This window comes from Buteo buteo, chromosome 15 (assembly GCF_964188355.1).
Source record: "Buteo buteo chromosome 15, bButBut1.hap1.1, whole genome shotgun sequence".
Lineage (NCBI taxonomy): Eukaryota > Metazoa > Chordata > Aves > Accipitriformes > Accipitridae > Buteo > Buteo buteo.
In genome coordinates this window covers 2,214,246-2,237,997 of record NC_134185.1, presented here as the reverse complement: position 1 = coordinate 2,237,997, position 23,752 = coordinate 2,214,246, and the positions used below count along the sequence as shown (strand labels likewise).

At 36.1% G+C, this 23,752-nt stretch overlaps 1 protein-coding gene across 1 annotated transcript in view; it reads left to right on the top strand.

The window, feature by feature from the left end:
* Positions 1-1,416: 1,416 nt before the first annotated feature.
* The window catches only part of EYS (eyes shut homolog), an 810,501-nt gene continuing 788,165 nt past the window's right edge, over positions 1,417-23,752 (top strand). The window contains exons 1-2 of the mRNA XM_075046421.1: positions 1,417-2,170; positions 4,322-4,435. Of these exons, the coding sequence (XP_074902522.1) occupies positions 1,417-2,170; positions 4,322-4,435 (868 nt within the window). The remainder of the gene's footprint in view (positions 2,171-4,321; positions 4,436-23,752) is intronic.

Genomic DNA, 23,752 nt, shown 5'->3' with positions numbered 1-23,752 from the left:
TGAGTCATTTAATACTCGCCAGCTCAAGGTTTCCACAAACACTGTCTTTCCTGTCCTACTTTGATCTTTCAGCATGGTCCAAAGTATGCTCCAAAATATTTTTTAAGTACATGGGGGAAGAGGAGGACATTTAATGCAATTATGTAATTAAAGCAGTATCAATCCATGTGCACTATAGAGATAGACCAAGTGTATGTAGGTGTAGAAATATACACATCCACATGTCATTCCACATGCTGTGTAAAAATGAAAACAATATAAACAAATTTCAAAATATAAATGCAATTGTTTATTTTTATTAAATGGCTTCCCTTGTAAGATGCAGTTTATTCTTTACAATAATTTTCTCATTTGTAAATGTCAGTTTGGAGGCCACTATCTTAAAGTGTAAGATAAATATACTGAGAAAAAAAAAGGCATTGTAGAACTAAAAGGGAGAAAAAAAATTATATTTAAGGCAAATTAAACTGCTACTAACTCAAAGCTATTGACAATTTCTAAGGTATTAAACATCATATTGTGTTTTCATCATTTTCTGTATGACTCCAAGAATAACCTTCATAATCTTATTTTGGTTTTCTTTCTGTTCTGTAATCACTCATCTCCATGCAATAAAAATTGCCAGATAAATTGAAGGACCAAAAAAGACTTTTCTATAAATTAAATAGTCCTCTAGGACTCTGTAGTCTGCTGGCTTTGACTGTGATACATCAAGAACCTCAAGCATATGACTAAGGACCTTTGGTTTTCAGATGTATACTTTGAAAACTAAGGATTTAATTAAAAGTTTTGCTGAGTGTATGTGAACATAAAAGATTTGAGGATGTGCTTGTATGTTTTCTTCATTGAAGCTGTAATTCACATGCCTACATTTTCAGAATATCTACTTTTATTATAAATTAATGATAAATCATTATCAAAAAAACATCTATGGTTAAAGCTCATGACTTGAGCTTAGATGTTCTGGTTTACTTCTTAGTTTTGCCACAGATGTCCTATCTTAACTTGGTTATCATTAGGTTTTGTCAACAGGGGAAGGGAATAAGGAAATCATGCTTTTAAGCTCTTTCTCTTCAATACATAATGCACTAAATGAAAATCAAATCTTTAGCAGGAATGAAATAAGAAAAATCTGACTTTAGTTACAGCGGTGTAGTTCTGATCAGTTAATTGGACTCATTCCATTTTCACATCAGTGTAATTAGATGTAGATCTTGCTTTGTTGTATAATTTCTATTTTTGCAATGAGGGTTTGATATTCAACTGTATTTGGTGTGAAAACAGAAATATTTTTCTCTGTTTGAATTCCTAGGCTGCCAAGGAAAATAGAGATGAACCTTAAGGAACAAGTGTTCTGAAGCTATCCTCCGTAATGAAGCAGGTGTGAAAGTCAACTCCCATTTGCCAAGTGAAACAATGACTATAAAATCAGCAGTTCGCATGTTCGCGTACTTTCTTCAGCTATGCGTTGTGAATGGGCAGGTAATATGTGAGAGGCAAATGACTGCTGAATGGCGAGTGGAACCAAAACCTAGTGTAATAAAATGGAAACCAAGGGAAAACATCTGCTCAGACTTTTACACTGAATGCTGGAACATGAATAAAAGTATTACTGGGGAAATCTTGGAAGAAGAAAATCTCAGTATCCCTCAGATATGCCCCTTACAGCTTCAATTAGGTGATAGTCTCTTCATCTCCTCTGAGCCATCCTTTGAGTCCTATGGAATGAATGTGGTAAATGTGTCCAAGGAAGAATTTATTAACTGCCCTAAAGCTAGTTTTCTTCAAGAGCAGTTGATTTTTGTTTGCCAGATAAGAGGACTGCACCAAGTTGACCCTAACTGGCTTGGTGCTGGAACTCATTACTTTGCAGAGCTTCATAAGAGAGGTCCGCTATTGTGCAACATGGGCCTCCGTCTGAACGTCACCGTGAAGCAGCAGTTTTGCCAACAGTCTCCAAACACACCATTATGCTCGGGGCATGGAAAATGTCTAAGCCATGTTTGGGAAAAAGCATATAATTGCCATTGTTTCTCGCAGTATTCTGGAAGATTCTGCCAGAAGTTTGATATGTGCTCCACTAAACCTTGCCACAACAATGCCTCCTGCACTGAGAAATCAGAACTTTCTGGAGATTCTTACGAATGCACATGTCCTCCAAAATTTTCAGGTATTTCTTTTCCCCTCTAGCAATAAATGTTACCTAGATAATACATTTTCCTTAATGGATAATAAAACAGTGAGAACATCATTAGCGAGGTTTTTGTATGATTTGATTGTCCATTGCCACTGCCACACCTGCACCGGGTCTCTTTTACATGTAGTCACTCATAGGAGACTGTGCAGTCATTTGAAGACAGTTTGTATTTGCTTACATTCATGAATGCATTGTGGGGAAAACCAGAATAAGTTCTTATCATGCTTCTTTCCCACTTAAGCACTAGACATAGGTAAGTACTTGTGAACTTACAGAAGTAACTGATTTTTGTTTGTTTGTTTGTTCAGCAGTTCAAGTTCTTACACCAAAATAACATAAATCATTTGGAGTAAGCTCCCCCCAAAAGTTAGTTAACCAAACTGCTGAAAAACAGCAAACAGTTTTGTTGAAATGAATTTTTCATTCAATCTGCCACAAAACCTCCCTTTTCAGTTTAAAGACCTTTTAAATTACATTAGAGAAACTTTTTAAATCAAAATTTGTTTTTTAATTGAGAAGTCAAACATTTAAGTAGAAGAGCAAGCAAAACAAAGCACTTACTCTTTTCTTTCAGATTGTTTTGCGCTGTAAAGTTCCTTTCAAAAGGAGTTTGCTAAACGTACTGTTATCACCAAATTAAATATTTCACAAATAAAATTCACCTAATTCTATCTAGGAAATATTGCCGTACTTACCCAAAACCCACTGGAGAAACTGAATCTGGGTTTTGGGATTGGACTACCAGAGTGTACAGCATGATTAGATACATTCTTATCTAACCATTGTCCGGATTTCATGGAGGAAGAAAAGGGGATGAAGGAAATTATGGGTATATTGTTCCTGCATTCAGACCAAAGGGGTTTGGGAATCCTTCAGAAAGTACCAGAATTATTAATTCACATCACAAAAAGGATTGTTGTAGCTCTTTCTGTACTTGTGGTGCAGAATTCCAGCAATGTTCCTTTGATGGACTGCACTTCTGTGCACTCGCAATAGCGATGCTATGCTATGAAACACAGCTGATGAGTCAGGAACGAGTGAGGTTCATAGAACACAGAAATGAAGGTTATGTTGCATAAAGCTTGCTGTAATTTATTTTTAATTGCTTTTCAAACTGCATAATAATTTGGTTACTAATGCATTTGCAAATAGAAGATTATACAGGTATGAATAAGTCAATGTTATGAGAAAAAGATTTTTAAAATTATTCAAAGTTTAGTAAAATAGTGGAAAACATTGATGCTATGCAGTACTTTTTCTATTTCTTTTATAATTTCTGGGGCTGTGTAAAATGCTTTGAAAATAATATCAGTAAGTGTCTGGTACTACTTTAATTCAAATTAATGGAGAGTTTCACAAGCAATTCTGTTAAAACAATGATCATGCTTAATGTTAACAATAAGCAATGCTTAAAATATTCTGTTAGCCTACATGGGACGGTGTTAGGTAATACCATAATTTTGTACTAGCAATACTGGTCCAGTAAATAAGCTGTATGTAAACAAGAAGAACTAGGAGATTAAACATACATTATGGACGTGGCTACACAAGAGTAAGGGAGGAAAAAAGTACATCCCATAATACGAAGTCCATTAGAAATTTGAAAAGTTGTTGAAGTGTGAATAATGTCATAGCAACAATTCAAGTGGCAAGCATAATTATACGATACTTAGACCCATATGCTATAATAGCATAAACATTTTAAAATTGTAATTTCCAGAAAGATGCATATTAAGAAAAATTCAGTCAAACTGGACTCCACATGAGAACATCTTTTGTTTGCAATGCTGGAAGAAACTCTAAGCTAGATTCCTGTCAAAAAGAAACAAATATTACAGTACTAATAGCATTTCTGCATTTTAAGCTACATGTGAATTTGTAACTATATGGCAGATGAGGTTGAGCACAGTAGCTCATCTTACAGCAGCTGAATATCTTTCTGCCGTGCTCTAGAACTTCAGTAATTCTGGTGAAAACTAGCAACCAACCTTAGCACAAATACCTATGTATCGATCCACCTATCTATTAAATATAATTTTTTTATTTTACATATAAATTTGACATTTCAGGAAAAAATATTAATTTTTACTAAAGTTCAATGTTCCTATTATCCCTTTTAAATAGGTAAAAATTGTACAGAAATAGTTGGACAGTGCCAGCCCCATACATGTTTCAATGGTAACTGCAGCAATGTTACTCCAAACACTTTTCTTTGTGAATGTGACAAGGGCTTTACAGGTAAGAATCACCTTTGTTTCCTGTCTTATAATAATGGTTTCTGTGTTATAATAATGGTGTCAACTTTTGCTTTATTAAAGCAGTTATTTTAGAGGATTGTTGCATAGTTTGTAATTTCCTCAATTATTTTTTTTTTACATAGGTTTTGTAAAATAAAAAAATCAGACTTCCATGTGACTATTCTAAAATACCCATGTACTAAAATAAAACCATATAAATGATAGAAGCTTTTCATGATTGGATCCCATCCAAGAATACCTTTCGTCTATTGGCAGTATGGCAAAGGAAGACTCATAATCACTAACTCACTGGTTCTCAAATACAGAGTTTGCAAGAACAGTATCAGAAGCTCTTGCTGGATGATTTAGAATGATCATGACAGCTGTATTCATAATTTCAGCATCCTTTTAATAGCTGTGCTAGAAAAATAAGATGGGAATAATTTAAAGAGTCAATAATCTCATGATTTAGTGGTATGTCTTGATTAAAAAAAACCCCAACCTTCAGAAGCTAATCGGTTTACTTATGATATATTGGACAAATAAGATGCTTTCATGAGAAAAGCTTGAATCGGAAAATGTATCTAAAGCCATCCTATTGTAAACACTTTTTCTTGGGGGTCAGGATAGCAGCCAAACTTAAAACACTATTCATTCTTGTACTTCACAGCAGAGATTTACTGTGTTGGTATAAGAGAAGTAGCAATACTCAGAAGAACATTTTTTAAGAATGAGCTAAGCATAAAGCTAGCACTTGCATATCCAGTGACAGTAAAACTTTTAAAAATGTCTCTTTCTTGGAAGCATCACTTATCCCTGACAATCATAGAATATAAACAAATCATTACATTGAGATGCAGAGCTAAAAGAAAAACAAAAAAAAGAAAAAAAAATAGCATAACGGATCCAAGAGCCAATCTTTATTTTCATATTGAAAGACTGAACATTCTTGTTGGCATTTTAGTAAAGTCTGTGTAGAACTATAATCTTCAAAATGGGATAGACATGCTTAATTCTAAATGCCTAGTAAATCTGTTTTATATTACTCTCCTTTTCCTCCTTCACTGTAGAGAGCATTGTGGTCAACATCATCCTGAGAAAATTGGAAAAAAAACCCTTTTTTTTTTCCAAAGGAGAAAAGTCCACTAGTAAAGTTTTCTAGAACTGGCTTTCCCCCCTCGCATGGTCTCTAGTTTTTTGGAACACTTACTCTTGTCCCTTTCACTCAAACTGTGTGGCCACCTTGCTTTTGAAATTTTCCCCACAAAAATCTTTTGTATCATTGCAATATTGACCTAATGAGGGAGAGGAAGGGAGGACACAGGAGGAACACCCTTCCAGATATGGCAAACCCAAACCCCTAATGACATGAAAATAGTTCAATACACTCAACTCTAGTGGATGGCACCTATCATTGCAACCTACTCTACAGGGTGCTGGTAAGGATTGTGAAGGAGAAAAGGAGACTATGCGTGTGAATTAGCTCCCTTTTTATTCTCCAGTTAGCTAAAAGAAAATGGAGAACCCTTTCTTGTTTCTAAGCATAATAAGTATCATGGGAGGAGAACATACTTTCAGGAATTTACCTCTTTTTTCCTGCTCTTATATAAATACCCTCAGGTCCTGCTGTAACAGGAAAGTAGGTAAGACATCAGCATACCTTGCAACAGGACTGATTGACTAAAACACAGTATAATTTTGCATATGTTTTCTGACCAGATGTGGTTGTTTTAAGTCTACATTTCTTCCTGTGATCTTGTGTAAAAGTGTTTACTAGCACTAAGGCAATTTCAAGAACAGCTACCTCAAAAAACCCAACCCATGTGAAAACAGACATTTTTCTATTGTTATTCCACTGTGGCTGTATTGCGCTCTCAGACAAGATGACTTGCACGATTATGAATCTTGTCTCTCGAATGCTATTCTAAGTGCGTGAAGTTGGCAGCAAATTCAAAACGCTCCTCTGTTTTGATATCGAACTTGTGCACAGAAAACACAAACATAATACAAAATTCTTCAAATGATGTTTAAGATTTGATAAACTTTGACATACCTGTTTTCCAAAATGAGGTAAGAGACTGGCAGTAACTAGTTCACATGATCTGAATGAAAGTAAGAAATACTCTTGTTACTGTAAATTGATGAGATTTAAATAAAATTATAATAATATTATTTTATATTTATAATTACAATTATTATTTACAAGTATTTATTCAAAATAAGTAAAGGTTGCTTTGTCCAAGTTGTGCTCACAATGATAGAATGATCTATTGGACTAGCAATGTATATGTTCATGTCAGTTATGTATTTTTATTTTTTATTAATTGTTTAGTTCATTCACTGAGCTCTCAAAACACTCTTTACTCTTTTCTGAAACAACATTTTTAACGTAACTTAATAACAAACAGCTAGCATTAGGCATGCCATTGTTCTTACGATTGAATACTCCAGTTCATACCAGAATTTGCCCCCTTAGGCTTATTAAAGAATGTTTAGGGGAAGGGGATCTGAACGAAACAAGCACAGGGTGGGTATAGAGAGGAAGGAGGTATAACATAGGCTGGTAGTGTGTGAGCAGTTGCTGCTCCAAATCACCATACTCTATCCATTATTCTTATGAAATCCTTTATTAACTCTCTTTACATGTAATCTCAGTCTCTCCCCACCTGTGAGCGCTGTAAGGTCTAGATGCCAGAAACTGGAGCGATGAAAGTCACTGAATTTGAGGTCTGCAATTGGAGTTAGACCACTGGTGGTGGTGGTCCTAAGGTCTGTGGTGCCAGCAGCTGGAGTGAATGAGGGTATCAGCATCAGCAGCTGAAGGGAGACCACAGATTATGGGAGCATGTGTCCGCAGGGAGTGAATTTAGTGCCAGTAACTGGTGTCAGACCTCGGGTGATGGTGGTTCCCGTGCCTGGTGCCAGCTGGAGCAAGTGGGAGTCTCAGCATCAGCAAGTGGAGAGGGGACCGAGAGTAATGGGGCCTGTGTGCCTGAGCATGAGCCACTGGGAAGACCAGAACGTTTATATTTTCCCCTCACCTGGTGCATGCACGTGTAATCCTTTAGCAGACTTCAAGCTGGACTGTCTGGTGAGTAGGAGGCCCGGGATCTCGGTATCAAAATTCGATGAGCTGAGGTCCCATGCTGCTATTTAAGGGGTCCACGAATGTGCCTGTCCTTTTGAACTAGAGAATAAGGGGCTGTGTGTTTTCACTAGTGAGCTTCAATCCCGACCAGCCAGAGAGGAGGACTGGGATTTGTCTTTTTGAACATATGTTTTATGTGAGTTCTGGTAGTGTTCTGTGTGGGTGTTGTTAAAGGCAGTGCCCTGTCTGTGGGCAGTCTGTGTAGCTGGCTGTGCTAGTGTCTTCTGCACACGTGTGTCTCTGGCACGCGTGTTCATGTCTGCTGCTGGTTGAGCCTCCAAAGAGGAAAGCCACAGCTGTAACCCTTGGTCTGGGACAGAGGGACTCCCAGGTCTCTGGGGGCTCTGGGCTGGGCTCCGGCAGCTGGGAAGGAGGAGAGCTCCTCAGGGTCCGGAGTCCGCCACAGGAGATGCCTGTTATATATCCCCTAACAAAGAGGATGTCTCAGAAATTCTGATGGATGTTGTGGTCCTGTTCTGAAGATGCACAGAAAATTAACGTGATTCATTCACAACCAACAGGAAACAGCAATACCTTAACTACCTCTGCAATGGTAATGCTTAGTGTGCTTACCCTAGACAGTGTTTGGTGGATTAAGAGCAGTAGTTTTCCATTTGAATGTGTTTTGTTGAATCTGGAGCTTTTTACTCTGTAGGTGAGAAGATGGGAGGTAAGAGAAGTGATTAAAAACCAACCCTCTGTAGAGCACTTGAGATTATTGTGGTTTTTTGCATATTCCTGTAAGGGAGACCTACATTTCCTGCCTTCCCCAGTGGTCCAATTAGCCTCTTTACAGGCCATAATGAGTTCCCTCCTCACTTGTGGGACAGGAGATACTATAAGAATTAGGTGGTTTTGCTTGGAGCCACTTTGCTAGAGCTTCCATCATCCAGGTGCTTTAGTTTAAAATGGTCTGTTGGCTTAATCAGTGAATTACAGCCAGAGTACTTTGAAAAAGGTCATAACTGTAAAAGGACTTCACTATATATATATGGACAGAAGAATTTATTGTTTGTACAATTAGTGTTTTAACAGCCTAATAGTTCAATTTGTCTAATACTAACACTTATAGCCCAAATTAATACCTAAAGCCTTATTAATAATACCCCTCAAAATATTATACAAAAATGCCTTCCTACTATCTATTTTTTACTTTGGTGCTAAGCTCAGTTTTCCAGTGCTCCTCTTGGTCCCAAGACCAATGCATCAGTCCCCCTCAAGAAGAGGGGGCAAGACTTGCAGCAAGTGGTCAGCAATCTGAGGTCTTTGTTGGGCGGAGTGTGACGTTCATGCAGAAAGTTTCTCCCCTATCAGTCAAGGGTCCATCTCAGCCTCCTTTTACATGTTTTCCTATCATTATCTGCTTCCTTCTCCCAGGCTGCCAGCTGCAGCAATATTCCCTAATTGCTGCTCAATGTCACTGGAATGGAGAAAGTATGGTCAAGATTTTGGGACATTTTTATGAATGATACTGAAATGGCTGTAGTTCTTCTAGTGTTAAGGAAGGAAATGCATGTTGTATTTAGGGATTTAATGAAGTTACGATGATTTTTTTAATCACATCACTTTATGTATATTTCATCCTTGTTTCAGAAGTACCATAAAATCTGTGACAGCATGTCCAGAATAAGAGTTTGCATCTCTCCCATGAATCAAGTATCACAAAATCATTTATTTTTTATTATAAAATACTTCCTGTAAGAGAATTCCAGCTGATTTTTTTCTTTGCCCTTTCTACAGCTTATTTTTAACCTACTTTTAAAACAATTTAAAGTAGAAATTTCAAAGTTAGAGTCTGAGTCTCCTCAGTGTCTTTTGTTACATTGAACCTCTGTCATAAACTACCATTCAGTAGACACTTTCTTCCGCTGTACTTTCACCATGGTCCACAGGCAGTACTTGTCCTCACTTTCTGTGTATCCAAGTGAAGCAACTTAATGACAGATGGAACTGAGCTGATGATTAAGAGACTCAGCTCTTCTCCAGACTACATGCCTATTCTAGGCTAGAGACCATAATATCTCTCAGTCACATAGGACCCAGATACGAAAATAAAAATGCGACACCCATCTCCCTGTTCTCTGATCCAGCTCTTTAGTAATTGTTTTAAATTCAGTCAGCAAGTTCACAGCATTTCATTCACATTGTGTTTGATGAGGCTACCTTAATTAAGACTATGTTTTCTAGGGGCTTGTGTCTCCAGAGAGTGATTCAGGGAACTGAGGCCCTGAAGAGACTACTTCAGCAATGAAGGAATATTCTAGAGACTTAAGGTAAATGCCCTTAAGTTAGATGGTGAGAATATGTGACAGGGCTTCATATGTTTTGTGAGGCTAAAGCAGTTTAGGCAATTGTTACTCGACTGCTAGATAACACTAGTACAAATAGCTATAATTTACTCTTACAAAAACAATACAGATCAATCTATCTTAGCTAGTAGTAAAGATATATACACAACAAAGGCTTGTCAGAACTATACCAAGTGACACGAATTCATTTGTCTGACCTAGCAGATTTAAGTTTTCTTAAATGTACCTTCCTGATGTGATTTCATTGCACACTTCAGTAGTCTATTTTTCAAAGCTTCCTATCAGTTTTGATAATCTTCCTGCATCGCACAATTTTTTTTGCCTTTATTAATAGAAAAACATCATTGATTTATAAATAATTTTCATATTTGTTAAGTATATCAACTCAGCATTAAGTATACTCAATCAATATAATGATTGAATATATCTCTGATAGCACTTTACAATAGACAAGTATAATTACTCTGGGACAACACCAGATATGTATGCTTCTTGTAGTTTACTGCTAATTACTAAATAGAACAGCTTCAAATGCTGAGCAGCTCAGTGACCCTTTTAAAGGAGTTAGTTAACTTGCACTCAGATTTCCCTATTACTAACGTTATGTCAAGGCAAATTCCAGTGACCTTTCCTATGGTTAAATGTAAATCAAGACCTTAGAGAGTAACTTGCACATTTCACTAACACTCTAATGCAATACACCAACTAGTAAGTCTTTAACAAAATTAATTGTAACAAATTATTAAAAAAAAGTTGGGGAAGATTACTGACCATGAGATGAATAATAATACTTAGTTCCACAGTACAAAGTGGAAACTGCCCTATTATAAGAGAAGTAAGTCTGTCAGCTCTAAAATAACTTGGAAATATAGAGCAATGTGCAAACATTCATGGGTGCTGTACAGATTTTAAGTATATGGCTTATAAGTTGCTTTGGGGATGTATGCTTGAGCTGGGATGAAGTGAAGAGTTTGGCTGATGAAACGCAGGGCAGAATACTAAAAGATGACTCAGTTCAGGAAATGTTTTTTTCCTTGTCTCTTCAGTTTTGCAAAAGTTTGTCAATATTGGCAGCAGTGTCATCTTAAAAATTTGGATTAAAAAAATGTTTATTTATCACTATCCATTTGCATTTAATTATCTGGGCTTGTAAAAAGATTTTTACCCTAAAATCGTGATTTAAAATTTATTTTCTAGATTTTTACAAATAAAACGCTTCCTACAAAATAAAAACAGAACTGATTTAATAGCTGCTTTATTTTAAAGCAAAAAATGGTAAAGTTATTTTTTATTAGTCTCAAAATTCATTAAAAACTGAAATCCATACTCAGGCTCTACATTAGTGTCTGTAGAAGATACTTTATATGAAGGCAGATATATGACCACCCATGTTATTTATAATAACTGGTGTGACAGTTTGGTTCAGGATAAAGTAAATCCTGGTATCTCTCTCTCTCTCTCTCTCCTTTTTTTTTTTTTTTTTTCCTCCCTCCTGCATATGAATACTTTTCCAACATCATCTTCTTCAGGGAAGGCCTTTCTTCCCTACAAAATTATTAATATCATACTCCACAATGAATTTCTAACTGAATAATTTTTTTTGATTACTTTTATTAAACTAAACCTGTTTATTTTTAAGTAAGTGATTGTGGGTTTTTTAGTAGTTGAAGAAGCGATGTAATTCTCACTAAATCTTAACTAAATTAAATCACTAAAGCAATCACACTATACACTTTAACTGAATGAGTTTGTTGTGAGGTCACAGAACTTCCACTATACTAAGTAACACAATTCTTTATTCTAACTCATGAGCTCCCTTTGTTTCCTTACTACATTACAATCCTGTGCAGAAAAGAGATGACAGAATATAATAAGGTTTTATGAGGCTGCAAATCAGACTAAATCTTTTATATCTCCTTACAGACAGAAAGTCTTTTCACTCTTTGGGTATCTGTCCTTCACTAGACATATTCACTGGTAATTCTTAAATTACTTTTGATTACTGTAATTTCTTTTTTTTTTAAATTTTTTTTTTACAGTTCTTCAAAGAAAACAAAAGAATGCATGCACATGGCCTTGCAAAAAGTAGTGAGAAAAAATATTTTATATGTATAATGTTATCAACTAAGAAATACTGATAGCACTGAATAAGGAATTAGAAAGAATCTGTAAAAGATATTAAAGAATAAAGTGACTGAAACTCTAGTGTATGATCGTCCATGGCAGTGAAATACCCAAATTATTCTATCCACTTTACAACCTCCAAGTTTGCTGGTTTTCTCCAAACTCCTGCTAGCCAAAAACCCAGAAGTTTTTCTGCTTGATTAATAGCCTGTTAGTACTACGCTTATTTGAATCACAGAATGCAGAGAGTGCAACTAGTTGTAAGAAAAAAACCAACTCTTTATAATATATAGTTGCAGCTCTTCTCCTTACACATCTCAGATGGTTTATGTTTGAAAGAGGATGACATTTCATCCTCTAATGGCACCTGGGAGAAGACACACTTGGGTCAGGAGACTGAACAACTGAAGACCCAAGGCTCTGATGTCAAATGCTCATGTGTGTTCCCTGTTTATATGACACCAATTGACTTAGTCTTACATAAGTAGGGATGGAAAGACTTTATCCTCTGAGAACAGCTGGTGTTCTTAGTCATATCCTCAATGAGCAAAAGTGAGCCTCTTCAAAGGTACTAGTCAGTCATCCTTAACACGCACTTTTCACAGGATGGCTAGGCCTGCCAACCCATATCATGGTCTCCCATGCAAAACGTCATCAATACCAAGTTTGAATTTGCAAGGCTCTGGAGATTCATCTCACCTAGCATTGGTTTGTGTCTCAGCTAGATGTCCACAAAGTTAAGATTCTTAAATTTAAAGTGTTTACATCTAGGTATAAGAGCTAAGTGTCCAAATACCTATTGCATTCAGTGAATATCTGGTCAACACAAAATGGGGCTAAGAGATTTAATCAACCAAGTGCCCATGTTTAGAGTTAGCTGAATCACTCCCCAAACTCCACTGACTGGTATTAGCTACTTCACAACCAAAAACAGTGGGAACATGAAGACCACATGCATAGATGTACTTTACCATGTAACCATGCAATTATGTAAATTTAGGTGTCTTAATCTGAGAGATTAATTTACCCATGGCATTCCTCTACGGGTCAAAAATCTTATTTCCTTGGAGAAATTGGTCTTAACCTAGATCTTACCCCTAATTATAAGAAGTTTCTAGATATTTATCTCACATGTATTTTCTTCTATCATAGATATCTAAACTTAGGTAATACTCCTAAGTGTATTAATGTAAACAAGAACATTGTTGTCATGCTTGCTCTCTCCTTAAATACTATATTAAAAACACCTAGAATTTTAAAAGGAAATAAGCTTTCCCTTCCACCTTTTCCACATTGCAATGTGGGCATGATTAACATTCTTTATTAAAAAACACTCTCCATACATTGCATTTTCATGGTTTTTGTTCAAGTGTCTGTGTACCAGCATTGCAATATTCTGATATTACTGCAACTGTGGCTGAAATAGTTCATGGTTAAATTTATAATTTTATAGAAGTATGAATATTTAATAGTTCACTTTTAAAAGATTAAAATCTTGGAAAAGGAAATAAAACCTTCAAAAAATATTTTCATTCTAAGAATCTATTATAATGATGAATTAACCATTTCACTTTATAAGAATGTGTATGCTCTGCGCAAAGTCATACAAAATTCTCTGTACTAGCCTCAAATGTATTTTTAGCTAAAAGCATTTTTAGGATTATAGGTTTAAATTTTCACTTTGAATTTCTCAGCTGTAAATCACATTATACAGAAAAATCCCCCAAAACCTTTATATGCAGAATTACAAAAGATATTTTTTACTGAATTTCTGTAATCCCCTGTGCCTCAAGGGAGGTAAATTTAAAATAGCAATAATGACAGATGAGATATAATTTGCCCTCAAATACGAGTTTTCTTGTATTAGCCTATCCTCATTAGAGACATCAGAACCATGGACACATCACTTCCAGAGTACATGTGTGGAGCAGAATGGTCGAGTTTATCTGTAGATCCAGCAACTTCCTCCCTCTCTGCCAGGCCTAAGATGACTGCTGATCATGAATAGCTTACAGCTGGTACTGTTGGCAGCAGGGGTCACTGGGAAATAGATCATTATGGGCCTATGAAACTAGAGGAAGTGCAGATTTGTGTCATGCCATATGCCTAAAAGTAAGTTTCCAGTAAGTGAAGACTAGTAGGAAATTAAATATGGAGTAACAGATCAGGAAAGAGATGAAAATCCATGTTCAGTGCTGGCTTACAAGGTATGGAGGATAACATGGAAGACTGGTAAGAGGTAGATGTACTGGTATGGAAGGGGTCAGTAATATAGATAAGAAAGAAAACAGAAGAGTTTCAGTTGTTACTGAGTAGTGAAGGAAAGTAGAGCTGGAGGGGTAAGAAAAAAAGAAGAAACTTTGGCTTTTTATGGGGAGTAATTGGTTTAGGGTTGGCCATAGGGTAGAGGTTTGGAAATAATTCAAATGAACTAGCTTAATGTCAGATCCTTAAAGTGTTGGTGTAGTATCAAAAGTATCAGTTTCAATAGTTCTGTGAAAAAAATCAGACCACCAAGCACACAACAAACATGGACGTTATTAGAGTCAGCATGGCTTCTGTAAAAGGAAATGGTGCCTCACTTGTCTGCTGAAGTTTTGTGAGATCATTGTTAAACATATGGAACATTATTTCAAGATAGAGAGAATTCGCTCATGCATTACCCAAAGACTATCATCATGTCTGACTTTATTCAGCATCTTCAACAATAATGTGGAGAAGGGAATGAACAGTTATATCTCCAAGTGTGCAGATAAAATCATGCTCTTTCAGGTAGCCATGTGGCATGTCAAAAATGAAGAACCCCAGAAGAACTGTACAAAACTGAGCAGAAAAAATGACTGATGAACTTCCATGTAGATAAGTAAAAGATAATTCTAGGCCAAAAGGATTTAAAACAGCTCCAAATGAAGCTGATTTTTCAGATACAACTCAGGAAAGAAGTTGGTGAATTGCAGAAATGTCGAGGTTGGAAACAGACCTCTTGAGATCATGTAGGTCAAACCCCCTGCTCAAGCAGGGTCAGCTGTAGAAGGTTGCCCAGGACCATGCCCAGTCAGGTTTTGAATATGTCCACTGATGGGGACTTCACTACATCTCTGGGCAACCTGCCCCAGTGTTTGACCACCCTCATAGTAAAGAAGTGTTTTCTGAGATGGAGTAACAAAAGACTTCCTCAATATGTGTGTGACCATCAGTATTTGGATGACTGAATGTGGAGGTAGAGCACATGGCAGGGGTCTTGGTCATTGCAGCTCAGTGGGAGAGGGCTAACAGGGGAGGCCGAACTCCCAAGGACAGACAAGGGAGAGAGACGCACAGAAGTGGGGAAGGGGCGCGCTGAAATAAGGATCATGCATATGAGGAAGGTCTCTTGGGATCTAGGGGGAACGAAGGCATCCTCCACTTAGATGCCCTCCACCGCCTCCTGGGCTTTATCTTCTGATGTCAGGAGGAAAACCATCTCTGATTACCTCCGAGGCCACCAGCACAGCCACAGACACACGTACCCTGCCCAGCTAGGTAATGATGCACCATGAGTCTCTGCATAGGGTTAGGGGGTAACTGGGAATTGACATAACAATTGAGGAGAAAAGCTGAAGTCTGACTTATCAATTTAAGAAATTTGCCTTTCATATGATATATGTATGTGGAAATACTTCCGAACCTACATAGATTTTGATTTACCACAGAAAAACTTCACTAGAATTTAGGAAATATTTGTAAAATAAAGATCTTCAGTAAATCCATAGATTTCTTACTAATTAAAAAAAAAAATCTAATTTCAGGTGTACATCAAGGTAGTAATCTTTAATTTCCCTTTGGAGAATCTTTTGTCTAATTTTTTCTTAAAAAATCATTGCCTGATTCCAGACAAATGATTCTTTATATTTCCTTCAGCATTTCTATCTGCATCCTCTCAGTTTTTAATATATTTGAGATGGCAAAAGGTAAAAAGAAAAGTCCATTAACAACTGGGATGTCATCCAAAGTGAAGGTCTAGAGAAACAAGTAAAGACATGCAATGAAGAAGTAATTATCTCCTTCTGTTTGTTTTATCTGAAGTCTCCCTCACCTATATATAGTTTTCTGCAACCTTTTCATCCAGAGAAGGAAGAGGTCTTTGCTGTAAATTTATGTCATCCTACTCTTTAGCTGGCATGCCACTGCTTGATTACCTTCTACCTTTTTTAAGCAGACTTCAAGTATGATTATTTCATCCTTACCATGATGAATACTTATCAAGGTTGATTGTATTCCTGCTCTTCCTCTTACAAATGAACAGATACAGAAAGCAAGAGAAAAGACAATTTACAAATCAGTCCTTTGAACAACAAGGATGACAAAAACCCAAGTCATTTTGCTCTAGGGTGTCTTTACTGCTTGAATGAGAAAGCAAGCCACAGTTACTTTTTTTTCAGGCTGGATCTAGAAGGAAGAAAGAAAAAGAGAAGATCCTGGAAAAATCTTGGATCTGTCTGAACTCAAAAAAACCTCCATTTTATTGTGGTCAGGATTTTCTTGGCTCCACTTGGTTTTGTTTTTTGCTGACTTACTGGTTTTTCCCTTTTTTATTATTCTTCAAGGATTAGGAATAAATAGAATCAACAATTAAAACACATTCTGTGATAATTTTTAACATCATTTAAAACAACAGAGTTTTAAATGAATGCATTGTTCCACTTCACCATGGCCAAAAACTGAGCCCAAGCTTTCTTTACTTAATTAGTACAGACATAGACTGTGACTCTTAGTAACTATGTGTTATTTGTGTTATTGACTGAAGCGCATGTACACTTCAAGAAAAGAACGTCATAAAAGTGCTATAAGTGTTTACGGACATGCAAGTGTATGACTAGACTCAATTACATGCTTTCCTAAGTATTTTGCTGGATCCGGACCATAGGCTATTTCTTTCACACTTCCTTTACATCCTTTACAACCTAGTCTTAAAATTTTGCATTTGATGTTACAGTTGGGAGAGTCAGAATTCTATTAAAAAGAAAAAAAGACAGAGCAATAATAATTTGGGGATATAAAAAGAAGAGTAATTACGTGCATTACTGTGTGGCCTAGAGTGATTTTTGCCATGAGTTTCAGTCAATAGTTTATATTACCAACTTGTTCTAAAATGACATACTGCAACTGGATTTGAATGAAGTTTAAAACTGAGATTTCATATGAAATGAGCCTTACCAAAAACAAGACTTCATAGGAATGATCCAAATGCTGCATTTTACAAATATGTTAAATATTACTATAGTAATTATTTTTTTTATATATATACAGAATACTGATATTTCAACAAGGCCTTGGAAGTTTTAAGCACATCTAAATGTTCATAAGTTGCAAGAAAGAAATATAAATGCTATGTCTAGGGGCAGGTAGCTTTTCTAGTTGCCAGCATACAAAAAAATAACAGTTCTAGAAAAAGTTAAACATTACATTTTTATGCATAGGTAATAAAAGAAAAGGAACTACAAAAACAATTTTTTTAATTGAGATTCAGGTAAAATATATTTTACAACAAGCTTAATTTTACTAGGAATATAATTTAGGTTGATTTATGTCAAGCTGATATTCCTTTTCTTTTAGACATCTGTGTATAAAGTTAATTTGTCTCTCTCACAATCAGTCATTATCTGCTTTCCATGTCCTATAAATTAGTACAAGGTAAACTTTGTGGCTTCACAGCTGTAGTCCTGATTATAAATGCATTTAAAAAAAAAAACAACAAATAAACAAATATCCCGAAACATCATGACTGAATGAGTATAGCACATTGATTATCACAGAATCTGTTTTTGCTTAGCCTTTTATTTGATAGGGCCAGATCCTCTGTCATGTGAAAATTTTTATAAGACAGAGAAATTCCAGTTTATGTCATCTTAACATTAGTCATTTAACCAAATATTTAGTGCATTCAAACACCTTGTAGAAAGATCTGTCTTAAAGTTGCCTCTGGATGAAGTAAAGACAACTTCAGTAGCAAAAGTGAAAATTCTGGAGAAAAATAAACACTTCCACAGGGTTTTGAGTTTTAAACCTCATAAAGTATATTGTTAAATTTTGTTCCACAGTAATTCAGAGATTTTTATAGCCTTGGTGTTCCAGGATTTCTGTAGTAATATTCAACAGTAGTATGCATACAAAGGCATAGTAAGTTTGTGGGGTTTTTTTCACTTTCTCAGTCCCATCATTTTCTTCAGATACCTAACATAGCTGTTCATAACACTTTCCTCTTTACAAATCTGTCTGCTCATTTTAATCTGAATGCAATTGTAGTTCACTTTCTGTTTAAAACAATTATGGTAGGAAACAACTGTTAAGGAGACGTGTTAAGAATACAAATTTCTATTCAAAGAAGCTTGGAGATCAGTGCAGAGGAGGGTTGTGTAGGATGGAAGTAGAATTTCTGCCTGCATTTTCCTCAAGTTCTTCACATAATTGCTCTGAATAGAGAGAAAAATGAACCCCATATTGTAGAGTCCAGGGTCTACAGTAGTTTTTGTTTAAGCAATACAAACACAATATTGTGACAATGGGTATAATAATAGAAGCTCTAAGGAACAGTCAGAGTGTGCCTACAGTCTACAAAATCCATGAGAGAACAGAGGTGCAAGTTGTATCTAAGAGCCGTGATACCTCAGTCTTACAGACCCAGGAAAATTTACACTGGGGGATGAACCAAATGGGTTATAACATTTGAGAAATGTAGGCAGACATCAGGACTAAAAAGCAAGACACGCTGACTCTGATCTGTATTTGATAGACTAACAGGCTGAAAATGCTCATGACTTAGGAAGTAGCATAAGGAAATACTGATACCAAAAACATCTGACAAATTTCTAATCTTTTCCTGAAAATTAATTTATAATTGATACAGATTAAAACAAGTCCAAAAGAATAGATGGGCCCGTTAATGACATATTCACTGTCCTACAGGTCCTAGCTCTTAAATTGCACTGATGCATATACCTTGAACGATACAGATTGCAACCCTTGCAATACAAAAGCCATTCAGCTCAACAGCCTTTTGATATTTCAGGGAGGCATAATCATGACTAGACAAGCCAAGTCCACATGTTATCAGCAGGAGGCATTATGAAGGCACACTACCTTGTGGTCAATAGGAACAACAGCAGCCTAAGCTCTAAACAGTTCCCACATGACAGACAAATAGTGACCATAGTTTTAAAACAGCCAAAGCATATGCCTGGAGAATGGACGTGGTTTAATACAGTGAAGGGATGAGTGGCCTACTATGAATGCCACGTGATGCAGATGTTATCAAAGGTGCCAGCATGTATGCACGTGCAACGTAGGAACCCCACTGTCTTGTTTTATAGACCACAGATCGGTGAGGTAAAATTCAGTACGTGTGTCTTGAATGTTATCAGCTGAAGGAAAAGTGGGAGACGAAGGAAAGAAGGGAAGGAGGGAGAGAAAGGAGGTGGGGAGGAAGAGGAAGGAAGGAAAGGGAAGGAGGAAGGAAAAGGAAGGAGAAAAGGAGAGAAGGAAGAGAGGGAGGGAGGAAGGGAAGGAAAGTTTAGGCAATTTCTCAGAGGCCTCAGTACAGTATCAAAGCTGACTGCAAGCTAACGGTACCCATCTGCTCATCCGAATATTTGGTGGTTCACTTTGTTGTGCTGTAACATCTTGAGATTTGTATGAGGAACCTTTTGCAATTCACAGTACTCCTGGGAAGGAGTTGTGTTCCTAAAAACCCCACAGTCCCACTCAGACAAGTGGCTGAAGAATCTCAGCACATGTAACAACTGGTGATGAATGCAGTATCTTAGTTTCCTCAATTATGATTTCATAGAATTATACATCTGATTAGTTAATTTCCCATCTTTATATTTCATTTGTGAATTATTCTGTAGCTAGTGCATTCAAGTGTGAAAAAGTGTCTTTTTTTCACGAAAGGGATAAATAGATTTAATATACCTAATAAGGTCAGGCACATTTACTGTTTTGTGCTTTAAATAACCTAAAAATCTCATGCCATTTTTCTTGTGTTTTCTTTTGCATCCTGATAGTGCAGGTATCTTTTTCTTTTTCAACTTTGAAAATAAATCAGCTATACTGAAAGAGCTATTTTATTTGACACTGATTATGTGCTTTGGACTAAACTACATATTTAAATGATATTTTTCAAAAACTGATTGTAAATAGTTTTATTCATGTGATTTAAAAGAAGTATATGTTGATAAAAGCCTTACTGTATAAAATATTACCATGAGTTCTCAAAAGCAAGTAGATAAATATGGTTAATATCTCAATACTCTTGATGACTATACAATTAATACTTATCAAAATGGTCTTCTGGAAAACAGATCTTCTTGAAGAAACCTTGTATTACGTTTATATACTAAATTTAGACTTTGGAAAATAACAGCATTTGTAAAGTGCTAAAATATATAGCAGTATGTAAAAGGTACAAACGAAACTGGTTGACATTTCAGTTGTAGGCATAAATCACTAACTTGTGTTATCCTTGCTCCTAACCAATCAGTATCAGTTTCCGTGTATGATAGAAAACACAAAATCAATATTTGTAAATCTTTTAAAAGTAGAAGAGTGTGAATTATGGTGCTGCAGGTGCTGCATCTACAGCTTTTAATATAGACAAATACAATCTCATAAAACTAGGAGAAAAGAAAACATCATCTTTACAAAGAGCTTTCATACTTGTAAAAGAAGGGGCTGTTACTTAATACCATCGCCATTTAGAAAGATATAAAATTATCATAGAAAAACAGAAGAGGGTGAGATACCAAAAAGTAATCTAGAACCCATCCCCTTCCTTCAGGGGGTTTAGCTCTATTTACCATCGTACGGGGTGTCTGTTGCAAGCTGTTGGCAGTGAGGGGGCTGCAGAAAAAAGTGTGAGAAACAGCCCTGCGAGCACCGAGGAGGAGGAGGAGGGAAGAAGGGGCGGTAAATATGGGTAACCAGACCAATCAAACCCAGTCAGAAAAGCTTCAGACAAAATACTAAATAAAATTTCATTTAATGATAATAGAGCAATACTTAGACATGTAGCAGTACATTGTAGGATACCAGAGTGATCAGCTCTGCATACCCAATTCTGAAGCATGGCATCTGCAGAACCAGTTCTTTTTCAGGTAGTCTTGTGTACACTGTAAGGGCACTTCCAGCCATCCTGTGAGTTATGGGCAGCTTCATTAGCTTGTTACACAATTTTATATCAGTAATTGGCCATTTTTGCGCATTGCACTGGAGCCTTTGGTACATTCCTGTACTTTCAAAGCCTCTACTTTGAACTCCCAGGGAGCCTGCTAGCCTGCTACAGTCTCGTGACTATTCTCTGTCACACACCTGCCTAGTCTGCAATAGCTCACACTGCACAACACTGCTGTTTAAAAGCATACCACTGTATGTAGAGTCCACTTTCTCAACTGATAATTATTACTATCTAACTACTGCTGGTTTTGTTACAGTTTTAAATGTGGTTGTTTTCAGATCATAGCACAATCATAATATGAAGTCAGTAGAGACATATATTTTGATCGTACTTGGTCTGCCCCAGAATTGTCTGTCTCTCCACTGACAGCAAAGATATCTACAGAAAGCAAGCTATTAACTTGCATGTCTCAGTTAAATGCACAAAATCTGATGCAGAAATTCTGTGGGTTTTATTTCATTAGCAAAGAAAAAGGGGATGAGTCAAAGAGTATAAACAAATGGGGAAATAAGGAATGAGAAAATGTTTGGACATAAATTCTAGTTAATTGTTAATTTTAGTTCATTGTTCCAACATCTGCTAGATGCATCATGAAAGGGAGTATCATCAATGGTATTCATTTATGAAGTAGCCAGTTCTGTAAGATATTTTCTTAAGGGAAAGGTACATGCTGTTTCTCTTACAGCTGCAAAGCACACTGCTGTAATAATCTTTATTTAATAAAATATATATGAAGTATGACAAGCAGTAGAAAGCAGCAAAAGCATTTCCACTTCCTTCCATAGGACCAGAAGAAAGCATGCATTTTCTTTTCTTAATAGCCCTGTAGAGCTACATTATCCAGAACAATGCTGTTTCGTATTATAAGTATACTCAGAGAGGAACTAGAAGGGTTTACAGCCAAGACTTAATAATAACTTTTTGTATAACTTAACAAGAGAGAGTGACACCACAAAAGAGAACACATTGGAGGAATGACAAAAAAAGAAAAAACAAGAAAAGGAGATTTGTTTCTATAAAACTAAGTTGAATGATTGTGAGACTTCACGGAAGGTAGGCTCAGAAGGTGGTATCAGCTAAGAGACTGAATAGAAATGAGGAATCAGAGAAAGACATTTCAAATTTAGTAATTAGCATTTAAAGAAAAAAATAACTGAAAACAAAAGAAGAGATAAATAATGAAAAATAAGATGAATGGAAGTGGTTGAAATAAAAACAGAGCTACGCTTTACAAAAAGCCAAAAGTGAGTGTGAGGAATACCAGTTATGCATGGGAGCATAGGGTAACCAACAAGGCTGATGAATGAGAGGTAGCTCAAATATGACATTTTTTGTCAGCCATAAACCACAGCAAATACCAAGAACAAAAGATCTCTACCCCAGCACAATGCTGGGCCTGAAATGGGAGACATGCCAAAGGCTCCATTAGGTCCACAAAATATATCACTATTCATTTTTATGGAAGTGATTGGATATTGGGGTGATGGATGAATAGACAGATAGGTAGATAACACAACAAACAGAGATTGCTCATGGTTTGACTGTCATTATTCATATTTAGCAATCACAGTTGGATTGGTGAAGACAAAACATACGTTGCTATATATTGGGTTAATATTGATGAAAACATAGAGATGTAATATTTCTTTTTAGTTCTGCCTGTGCTGCCATTTCACTTACAGAGTTATAAATTACCCTTACTGAGAGAAAAAAACACAATGTGATATGAAAACTTAAGTATAGACAGCATACTGAAGTTTCACAAACTCTGACAAAGCAAATATTAAAAATAATAGTAATTCTAGAAAGAGGACAAATACTGTAGGAAATAATAAAAGTGACACAGTCAATAAAGGTACTGCCACTCTGAACATCAGACTGTTTAAAATTCTCAACATTAAGCAAGCAAAAAATTTTTAAAAGAAAAATAATTTGAAATCAAATCCATGGTTTATGAGCAAAAATAAAAGGCAGATGTTACTATTTCACAGTGGCGTGATAATAAAGGCTTATGAAATCCATACAGAGGAAAAAAGAAAGATAATTAGACAGAATGCCATGAAATTGAAAAAAATGGAATATATAACTTCTTTTTTTTTTCCACTTTTCTTTCTTGGGTTTGGGTTTGGGTTTTTTTTCAGTTCAGTACCTTACATTAATTCTAGCTGTAATTCCAGTCAGTGTTTTACTAAGGGTTCCGCAAGCAGAAATATTATTCTCCAAAAACTTTGACTGAAATAGCATGTCAGCTGAATTCTAGGAAACTGTGGCTGAAGGTCCAAAGTCACTTATCAGGACACTATAGGAGACAAGAATACAGCCCAGGTGCCATACATAAATCCCTGCTTATTTACTGGATAAGTGTAACCACAGTGGAATTCTGTATGTGTAAATGACTTCCATAGTATCTATTGCATTGATGTATCCTAGTATAATATGCACTCATATCAACAGAAAGTGACTAATTAACCAAAATCAGATATCATGAAAAGGGAAGAGTTTTGATAGCACCTACAATGGCGAAAA